Source organism: Sus scrofa, chromosome 1 (genome assembly GCF_000003025.6).
Source record: "Sus scrofa isolate TJ Tabasco breed Duroc chromosome 1, Sscrofa11.1, whole genome shotgun sequence".
Lineage (NCBI taxonomy): Eukaryota > Metazoa > Chordata > Mammalia > Artiodactyla > Suidae > Sus > Sus scrofa.
In genome coordinates, this window is record NC_010443.5 from 158,303,563 (window position 1) to 158,314,447 (window position 10,885).

General features: G+C 41.9%; 1 protein-coding gene across 1 annotated transcript in view; it reads left to right on the forward strand.

Annotated features, from left to right (window-relative positions):
- The window catches only part of KDSR (3-ketodihydrosphingosine reductase), a 41,355-nt gene that overhangs the window by 15,019 nt on the left and 15,451 nt on the right, over positions 1-10,885 (forward strand). Inside the window, exon 6 of the mRNA XM_001925913.6 lies at positions 6,037-6,228. Within this exon, the coding sequence (XP_001925948.1) occupies positions 6,037-6,228 (192 nt within the window). The remainder of the gene's footprint in view (positions 1-6,036; positions 6,229-10,885) is intronic.

Below are 10,885 nucleotides of genomic sequence, written 5' to 3' on the forward strand. Positions count from 1 at the left end.
TGGAATGTATAACTGAGCAAGAATAGAAGGAATGGGGAGTTCCCTGGTGGTCTAGTTAAGGATCCATTGTTATCGCTGATGTGTCTTGGGTTCCATTCCTGTCCTGGGAACTTCTGCATGCTGCAGGTGTGGCAAAAAAAAAAAAAAAAAAAAAAAAAAAAAAAAAAAATTACGAAAATAAGGAAAGGTTGGTGATGTTGGAAAGTGGGTGGAGGTGTAGTCCTGTCACTGTGGAGTGAGGTTGGTGAGATCAGCTCAGGGCAGGGCCATAAGCAGCTCGTAGGGGATGTTGGAAAGGTCCCACCCCCAGAGGACTGGCCTTTTAAAAGAAAGGATGGTTAACCCAAAACCTGTGCTCTATTCCAGTGACAGGGCCTTGTTCCAAAAATTATTTGTTGTGGGCCCTGCCCTATGGAAGGTCCCCTCTGCCCCTGGCTGCCCTGAGTGCAGGCAGGAGGCCACTGAGGAGTGTCACCCTCCTAGGCCACCACGTGCCCCCCTGCTCTGTCCCCTCTCGGTCTCGTCACTGCCTTATTCTAGGCACGACCAGGTATGGGCTTATCACTGACGTGCCCTGTTAGAACACACACTACCACAATTGATACAGTTTCAGAAGGTAAGAGTTCCTTTTTATTTAAAATGAATTCCATCTCAGTTACTTTCTTTGGTTTGTTTGGAGCTTTTTTAATTTTAGTTTTGCTGAGGTTCACATGCACAGAAATTGTGGGTAAACAATAGTTTGTGTTGTCCCAACTCTCTGCTGGGGGATTTAAACATATCCCAAGTGGCTCTGCCAGGAGGGGACTCGTGGAAACTTGCACTGACTTCCTCTGGACTTTGGCCAGGCTGCCTTTTGCCCCGGCTGCTTACACTCTGTGTCCCTTCAGTGTGATAACTCTCAGTCATGGGCACGGCTGTGTGCAGAGTCCATCCAGCCAGTTGCCAAAACAGAGGTGGCCTTGAGAAATGCCAACACACTTCTTTTAATTTCCATTTCATTGGTTTTCTTTACAATTTTGTGGAGCTGTGTCTAGTTTTATCTACCTGTGGATATCAGTGAGAGGTTTTTTTTTTTTTCTTTTTTTCTTGTTCTTTTTACTGCCACACCTGCATCACATGGAAGTTCCTGGGCTAGGGGTTGAATTAGAGCAGCGGCTGCAACCTACGCCAGAGCTTGTGGCAGGGTTGATTCCTTAACCTGCTGAGCAGGGCCAGGTATCAACCCTGCATTCTCACAGAGATCATGACAGATCCTTAACCTGCTGAGCCACAGTGGGAATTCCAATGAGTTATTTTAAATTTTTGATTGGGAGTTCCCACTATGTCTAAATAGGAATGGTGGTGTCTTGAGAGCACTGGGTTGCAGGTTTGATCCCTCACCGTGCACAGTGGGTTAAGGATCTGGCATTGCTGCAGCTTCAGCTTAGTTCGTGACTGCAGCTCAGATCTGATCTCTCGTCTGGGAATTCCATATGCCTCAGGGCGGCCAAAAATGAAAAAAAATTTTTTTGGCTTAGGATTACATTGACACTACAGATTCACTTGGAAGGAACTGATATCTTAACGATGTTGAGTCTTCAAACCCATGTAACATAATATATATCTCCATTTATTTATGTTTTCTTTATTTTCTCTCAGCAGTGTTTTATTTTAACTTTCAGTGTATGGGTCTTGCATGTTGTTTTTCCATATTTCATATTTTTCGATGCTAGTATAAGTGGTTTTTTTTTTAATTTCAGTTTCTGAGTGTTCAACGGCTAATATAGAAAAATACAATAGATTTACGTGTATTAATCATGCAGTGTTGCTAAACTCATCTATTAATTCTAGTGCTCACTGGACTTTCTGCATTTAAGATCATGTCATCTGCAAGTATTTCTTCTTCTATTCCAGCATAGTGTTGAGTGGAGGTGGCAAAAGCAGATGTTCTTGTTCTGCTTCTGACTTCAGGGAGCAAACACTCAGTGTTTTATTATTAAGTTTGATGTTAGCTGTAGTTTTTGTTTGTTTCTTTTTTCTTTTTAGGGCTGCAGCTATGGCATATGGAGGTTCCTAAGCTAGGGGCCCAATCAGAGCTGTAGCTGCCCACCTATACCACAGCCACAGCAACGTGGAATCCAAGCCATGTCTTCAACCTACACCACAGATCATGGCAACACCAGATCCTTAACCCACTAAGCAAGGCCAGGGATTGAACCTGTGTCTTCAAGGAAGCTAGTCAAATTAGTTTCCGCAGAGCCATGACGGAAACTCCATGTTAGCTTAGTTTTTGTTTGTTTGTTTGTTTTGTTTTTTTGTAATTTTATCAAGTTGAGAAAGTTCCCTTCTATTCCTCATTTGCTAAGAATTTATGTAAGGAATCGATTTTGCATTTTGTCGGGTGTTCTTTTTGCATCTGTTGGGATAATCAGAGAGTTCTTCTTTTCTAGTTTGTTAATTCAGTGAATTACAGTAACTGATTTCCAAACTTTCTAACCCTGCATTCCTGGGATAAATCCTGCTTAAAGACGATGAATTATCCTTCCTATGTTCTGGAGGGATATTAGCTGTGGTATTTTGTAGTATTATGAAAATAACACTGGTTTTGTACAAGGGTAATGGGAACCTCATAGCATAGGTAGGGGAATAGTCCCTCCTTTTCAGTTTTCTGGAAGAATTTGTGTAGAACTGATTAACTTTTCCTTAAACATTTGGTAGAATTCACCAGTGAAGCCGGAGATTTTCTTTGTGGGAAGGTTTCTGACTTTAATTTCCTTAATAGATGTAGGGTTACATCTGTATCTTCAAATCTGTTTCTTTTGGGGTGACTTTTGGTATCTTTTGTCTTTTAAGGAATTTGTCCATTTCATCTACATTGTTGAATTTATTGACAAAAGTCATTCACCATATTCCCTTATTGTTATTTTAATATCCATAGAGATTGTAGTGATGTCACCTCTCAGATTCTTGCTATTGTGTCCTTTCTCATTTCTAACCAGTTAAGATTATCAATTTTATTGGTCTTCTTAACAACCAGCTTTTAGTTCTATTGATTTTTCTATTTTTTTCCTGTTTTCTATTTCATTTATTTCCTTTTATTTTTATTATTTCCTTTTTTTTCCTGCTTACTTTTGTTTTAATTTGCTCTTTTGCTTATAGTTTCTTTAGGTGGAAGCTGAGCTCATTGATTTGAGGCCTTTTCCCTTTTCTAATACAGATATGTAGTGCTGCAGATTTCCACCAAGTCCTGTGTTAGCAGCAGTCCCTCAGATTTTGATAAGTTGTGTTTTCACTTTTATTCAGTTAAAAACTTTTTATAGTTTTGCTTTTCTTTTTTGCCTTGACCCTTGGGTTATTTAGTTTTTGTTTTTTTGGGTTTTTTTTTTTTTTAATATTTGGGGGATTTTCCAGAAATCTTTCTCTTTTTGACTTCCAGTCGAATTCTGTTGTGGTCAGCAAACATGTTTTGTATGAGCTGAATCCTTTTAAAGTTATCGAGACTTGTTTTCTAGCCCAGAATCTAGTTTATCTGATAGCCATTCCATATGCACTTGACAAGAATATAGGGGGTGGGGCGTTCCCATCGTGGCACAGTGGAAACGAATCCAACTAGGAACCATGAGACTATAGGTTCGATCCCTGGCGTCACTCAGTGGGTTAAGGATCTGACATTGCCATGAGCTGTGGTGTAGGTCGCAGACACGGCTCGGATCCCATGTTGCTGTTGCTGTGGCGTAGGCCGGTGGCAACAGCTCCGTTCAGATCCCTAGCCTGGGAACCTGCATATGCCGTGGGTGCAGTCCTCAAAAGACAAAAAAAAAAAATAAAAGAAAAGAATATAGGGGGTGACCCCCCCCGCTCCTGCGTGCGCATATTCACAGATGCAGACAACTGACTGCACTGCACTATTTTATAGAAGCAACTTGAACATTTGCAGATTTTGGTATCCGAGGGGGTCCTGGAACCAAATGTCCACAGATACCGAGGGATGACAGTATTCCGCTATTTTGGGTGGAGTGCTCTTTCACTGTCGATGAGGTCCAGATGGCCAGTAGCATTGTTGAAGTCTTCCGTGTCCTTACTGATTCTGTTTCCAAAACCAGGGCATTGAAATCTCTGATTATGATGGTGGGTTTGTCTATCTGACGTTTTAAAAGATTCTTAGTTGACATTTGTGTCATCCAGTCCCAGGCCTGCCCTCCTGCCCCCAGAAGTACTTGGTACTGCTTGAGCCTTTTGGGGGTTCTGTGGTTTAATCCTGCTTTTTAGTTTCTCTGCTCCTCACCTCGCATTCAGCTCTCCACCAAATTAGTTCTTATTCATTATTCTGTTCTTCAACTTCCAAAATGTCATTACTGTTATTTTCTTTGCTGACACGACTTCTTGCCTTGAAAAAAAAAAACAAAACCTTTTTTACTGAGATTTTAGTGAAATCTCCAAAAGGAGCGTGGTTAACACATGGATTCAGTGTGTCATCTTTTTTTTCCAATCACTCTTTTAGAGCATTTTTATTATCAAACCAGTATAATGATATTAAAAAACATTTTGGAGAAAAGATGGGAATCCCAGAATTCTAGCATAGTCACTTACAGTTTTCTATATTTCCTTGGTTTTGATCTGTGCTTCTGGACTGTTATTTAATATTTGAAATCATTGCAGTTACAGTGTAAATATCTTCTGCCGTCTGGTTTTTTAAACTTGAAAACATTTCCCCATGGTGTTTCTGATCATTGTTTCTAAATATTACTTAACATTTTATTGAGTTAAGATTTCATTTTTTCAGAAATTCTGGACTCAGAACTTATTAAGGAAGCATTTGGTTTCACATGGTGATAGATCTAGTAGTTTTACAAGACTTTTCATATGAAAACATTGGACTGCAGTATTCTGAGATTTTCAGGATGGAAATGTAAGGTTTTTAAGAGTTATCAGAATGAGGGGAAAATAGACTCTTGGTGCCTGTGTGAGTTCTTATTTACCAGAACATAAGAGCCGACATGTATTGAGTACTTACGGTGGGTCAGGAACTGCGCAAGAGCTTACTTTGTGTTTCCTCTTTTTTAAAATTTAGTTTAATTTTTACTTTTTGGACTATGCCCATGGCATGTGGAAGTTACTGGGCCACAGATAAAACCTGTGCCACAGCAAGTGACCCAAGTTGCTGCAGTGACAATGCCAGATCCTTAACCCACTGTGCCACAAGCAAACTCTGTTTCCTCTTTTTTTCTTTTCTTTTCTTTTTTTTTTTTTTTTAAGCTGTACCTGCAGCATGCAGAAATTCCCCAGCTAGATATTGAAGCTATGCTGCCCCAGTGACCCAAGCCTTGTGGCAGTGACATTTCCAGATCCCTAACCCATTGAGCCACCAGGGAACTCCCTTGTGTTTCTTCTTTCGATCCTTTCCACAGGCCTGTGAGATTGCCCCAGTATTAACCCTCTTTTCACTGAGGAAATGAGTAGAGTGTCCAGCTTTCCTGTTCATCATCAAATAGGGAGTAAATGGTAGAGCCCAAGCTTCACACCACAGTTCTTGCTGTTAACCACTGTCCTAGTCTTCTTGTGGTCTCTTTCTGTCACTTAGAACTAGTAGAACTGGAATGCTTTAGAAGTTCTCTCCTCAAACTGAACTTGCAGTGTACTTTTTTTTTTTTTTTTTTTTTGTCTTTTTAGAGCTGCATGTGCATGTGCAGCATATGGCAGGGCCAGGGATCGAACCTGCATCCTCATGGATACTCGTCAGGTTCGTTACCCCTGAGTCACAACAGGAACTCCCTGTAGTATACTTTCTATAAGGAAAAAACTTCTGACCAGTCTTGAGCAAAGGTGTAAGTGCTGTTGTTGCAAGAATGTAAGACTAGATTGAAATAGGCTCCCAGTGGTGGGTCCTGTGAGTCAGTAACAGGCTCATTTAATCCTTCACTCATCAGCACATCCATGGAGTGCCCAGTCACTCGGGCTCCAGTGAAGAACTTGCACTTGGCCAGCAGACAGCATGCCCTTGGGGTGCACCTCAGGGTGTTGACCTTGCTCACTCTTGGATACCTTTGTTCCCTGCAGAGGCTCATGAGTGTCAACTACCTGGGCAGCGTGTACCCGAGCCGAGCGGTGATCACCACCATGAAGGAGCGCCGCGTGGGCAGGATCGTCTTCGTGTCCTCTCAGGCCGGGCAGCTGGGCCTGTTCGGCTTCACAGCCTACTCTTCCTCAAAGTTTGCCATCAGGGGATTGGCAGAAGCTCTGCAGATGGAGGTAAACGCTGTCTTCACTTTTATACTGACTGCTTTCAGCACAGGAATGTATGTTCCCCATTGGTTTGTAGCCTCCTTACCTGTCACTGTTAAATTAGATGGGTGGATTGTAAAGAGAATTGGCTCAAGCCCTAATTTTGCAGTTAACTCATTTTCACTGCATCAAGATTATGGGTCTGACAGAAACCAAATGATTGTGAGATTTTTGCTTGTTTAATTTAATACACAGTTAGTACTACTAATATCTTCATAGTAATACAGGCAGACCTCAGAGATAGTTCGGGTTCAGTTGCAAGTCCCTGAGATAAAGTGAATGTTGCAATAAAGCAAGTCATGTGAATTTTTTGGTTTCCCAGTACATATAAAAGTTATGTTTATACTATACTGTGGTTTGTTAAGTAGACAACATGTTTAAAGAAACAATGTGCATACCTTAATTAAAACATACATTATTGCTGGAGTTACCATTGTAGCTCAGCAGGTTAGGAAGCCAACTAATATCCATGAGGATGCAGGTTTGATCCCTGACCTCATCAGTGGGTTAAGGATCTGGTGTTCTGCAAGCTGCAGTGTAGATTGCAGATGTGACTCACATTTGGCATTGCCGTGGCTATGGTGTAGGCCGGCGGCTACAGCTCCCATTAGACCCATAGCCTGGGAACCTCCATATGCCTCGGGTGCAGCCCTAGGAAAAAAGACAAAAAAGAAAGATTAAAAAAAAAAAAAATAGACTTTCCCAATCCAGGGTTGCCACGGACTTTCAATTTGTGAAAAATGAAGTATCTGTAAAGCCCAGTAAAGCAAAGTGCAATGAAAGAGGTGTGCTTATATTGGCCTGATACTGTGTGAGTGTGCATACAGGTAACCAGGTATTTTATTCTTTAACATGCTTTAAAGATGGTCCTTTAACAAAGAGATCTGTCCTTTATGTCTAATAAAACTAGCATGTATTTGGGGGAAGAGCCACTGTGTACCTCTCAGTGTTTAGACAAAGGGTTTAACTTGATCTTGATTTCCTTATCTATAAAACGAGAGGGTAAAACTAAAACTATCATTTGGCTCTCCTGATCCTTATGTTTTAATATCTTAAAAGAAAATACTAGGAAATACGAGTGCTTTTTATTTTCACAGTTACCAGACATTTTGTGGAAGGAGGGTGTGGTTAGAATTAGCATAAAATAAGCACTTGTCAGATATATATGAGCTTCCTCCTCAGCTGTGTGAAGACTTCTGAGTTGTTGTCACATGGGGTTTCCTAGAAAGCATCACATGTGTCTTCCCAAAGTTACCGTATTTGAAGGTAAAATTCTATTTCTATATACAGTTGATCTTGAACAACACAGGTTTGAAGTAAGGAGTCCACTTATACATGGACTTCTTTCAACAAATTCTCTAATACTACATCAGCTGAGGTTGATTGAATCTGAAGATGCTGAACTGCAGGTCTGGAGAGCCATCTGTAAAGTTATACGCAGACTTGATTGCCCAGGGAGTTGGTGCCTGTGACCCCAACGTTGTTCAGAGGTCAACTGTATACTGAAATACAGTACTAGATCATGAAGTTAAAAGCCCAGAAGAAAGTTCACTCTGGCCCATCCTCTTAAAGTAAGAGTGTGATTTGAGAATCCCATTTAATGATTTAGATCAAGGATGGATAAAATTTTTGTGTGTGTGAAGGGCCAGAGAATAAATGTCTTAGCCTTGGAGGGCAAGATGGTGCCTATTGCAGTGACTCAAACCTTTTATGGTAGCAGGAAAGCAGTATGTATAAGATTTAAATGAATGGGTGTGGCTAAGTGCCAGTAAAACTGTACTTATAAAAACGGGTAAAGGGGAGATCCCATTGTGGCTCAACCCAAGCCTGACTAGGATCCGTGAGGACTCAGGTTTGATCCATGGTCTAGCCCTGTGGGTTAAGGATCCAGCATTGCCCCAAGCTGCGGTGTAGGTCACAGACACGGCTCGGGTCTGGCATTGCTATGGCTGTGGCATACCTATGCCATGTGAGTGGCCCTAAAACAAAACAAAACAAAACAGGTAAAGGGCCACATGTGATTCTTAGACCACAGCTTGCTGATTAGTGATTTAGGACGTCCCTGGAAGAGTCCTTGAAGGGGTGTGGCAGAGTGCAATGCTTCCTGGGTATTAGATGAGCAGTACAGACATATTCTTGGGTCAGTGACAGAATCCTGAGGTGCCACTTTGGAACGAGTAGACTGTGCTGCCGTCATCCCAGAAGAACCAGTCACAAATTTCATTGTCATCAACTTCCTTGATACTCTTATTCAACAACAGGCCGTTGTCATCTATGCTTAGCCAGTGGGGCACATGGGTGAAATTTCCAACCAGATAACCAGTGTTTCTTTTGTAGCTTTTACTTTGAAAAGTCCCTTTATGATTAACCATCTTATTTTTATGACAGTTTTGTGAAACATGTAAGGCAGATGTTGTCATGCCGCCTTCTAGATCATGAAACTGAGTTTTCAGTAAATCCATTAGGTTGTTCAAAGGCACAGCATTACTTTGTGACAGAAATAGTGACAAAGCCTGTGCCTTTCGACTCCCTGTTTGCCCCTATAATGTGTCTAGAATTCGGGTCAGAAGTTGCCTCAGACCTTCATTTTGGTTTTAGGCACCCAGTAGGTGAAGGGATGTTTTGGAATTGAAAGATCTGTGCAGAAGGGCTTTTTGTCCCCATATCTTGTCTTGCGGAACATCTTCAGGATTCGCTCATTTAGAGCAAAGTGTGTAATATTGGGGTGGCCTGGTTTCACTTCAGGTAGGACAGAGATGTTAATAAAGAAGAGGGAAAAGACAGGGAGCTGCTAGTACAGACAGAGTCCCTCAAGCCTCCTAGTGACATGTGTGATTCACATGCTGCAAGTAGCCGATCTGGGCTTGTCTGACTGCTTGACTTGGCTCCATGCTTGGACTCCATTAAAAATGTCCTCACCTAAACAAAAAGTAAACAAGTACGATGGAAAATAGGTGGGGGAGATATCAGTTCAGTGATCAGAATCTAGTTTGTTTACAGCAGAAACAATTGTTTCCTTACAAACTTATACTGTTGTGCTTTTGAAACCTGGATAATTCCATCTGTTCGACCAAAGGTGGTTGTGTTATTGTGAATTAAACCTTCTAGTCTTACTTAGACTCTAAATCCTTTAGATCATTCTTTTTGGTTTAATGAACTCTTAAATCTTCCTCTCCACCTCAGCCCTTACCCCTTAAACAAAAGTAGGACCCACTCATGTTTTATGTAAAATGACTACATTTGAAAGAATGTTTTGTTGGCTCTTTTTGTCTTCCTTTTTCCTTTTTTTTTTTTTTCCCGACTTTTAAAGGCCACATCCGTGGCATATGGAGGTTCCCAGGCTAGGAACTGGAGCTGCAGCTGCTGGCCTACACCACAACCACAGCAGTGAAGGATCTGAGCCACATCTTCAACCCACACCACAGCTTACGGCAACACCGGATCCTTAACCCACTGAGCGAGGTCAGGGATCAAACCTGCGTCTTTATGGATGCTAGTCAGATTCATTTCCACTGAGCTGTGACAGGAACTCCTGTCTTCCTTTTTCGTACTCAGTCTTTTGGGTACAAATACATCATCTAAAGATTTTAAAAGTTGATCTTTGTGGAAAGCAGCACCCTGCAAAGCAGGGTATAGCCAAAAATGTGGTAGCAGAGACCAAGTCACAGAAAGCTAGGTGTCTGCCCTTTCTGCTTCTCTTGTCCTGGTCATGCCGTCCTCCATCTTTTTCCCACCATGGACCAGAGTAAGTTGAAGTTTAAATTCTGGAGCCTCATCAACAGCTCTAATCCTTTCTCCAGCCCTCACGCATTTGCTTTAGTGGAAGGAGGAGCAACACGCCTTAGGTGAGATTATTTCGGTAATAAATCAGTTCTTGAGCAAGTAGGTGTCTTTCTAATTGAGAATGAGGCCAGGTTGAAGGGAGAAAATGATAACAGGGTTGGGACTAGGGTGGAGGAGGGGGAGAGAGAATGGTCAGTCAACAGGGACAAGGAGACGCAGACGGTGGCTGAGTAAACGGGGGGGAATCAGTGAAGTCCTGGCTTATAAATTCTCAGCAGAAGTGGTCTCTGGGAGTCAGCACTGTCTTATCAGGAACAAGGGACGCTAGACTAGCCTTATTTCTGTTTCTACTGGGATTATGAGATTAGTTGATTAAAGGGAAAGTATAGATGTAGTTTAGTGTATTTTGATTTTAGCAAATTATTTGACCAGGGGTTTCTGGAAGCTATAAGCTCATGAGGGCATCGCAATAATTCAGTAAGTGTTTGTTTCATAAATAAATAGTGCTTAGGTTACCAGCCACTGGAGATGTCCAACCATAGGTGGAGAGAGTCATTTGGCTCCGTGATTGTAGAGAGGATACCAGCGCCCAGAAAGGGGGTGAACTGGTTTCTTCCAAGCCGGACAGTCTGTACCCACACTGGGAAAAAGCTGTTCTGAAAAGCCGTTTTAACCATTGGGAAGCTCAGCCACAGCCTTGCATTTGAGAAACACTGCTTTGACATCCTGTCTTACCTTAGCTCATGTAACATGATCCTGGCTTATTTCAAGGCAGGGGGCAGCACAGCAGTGACCCCGCCTGAGCAGTCAGCGTCAGGCTTTGGGTGTGCTGTCTAACGAC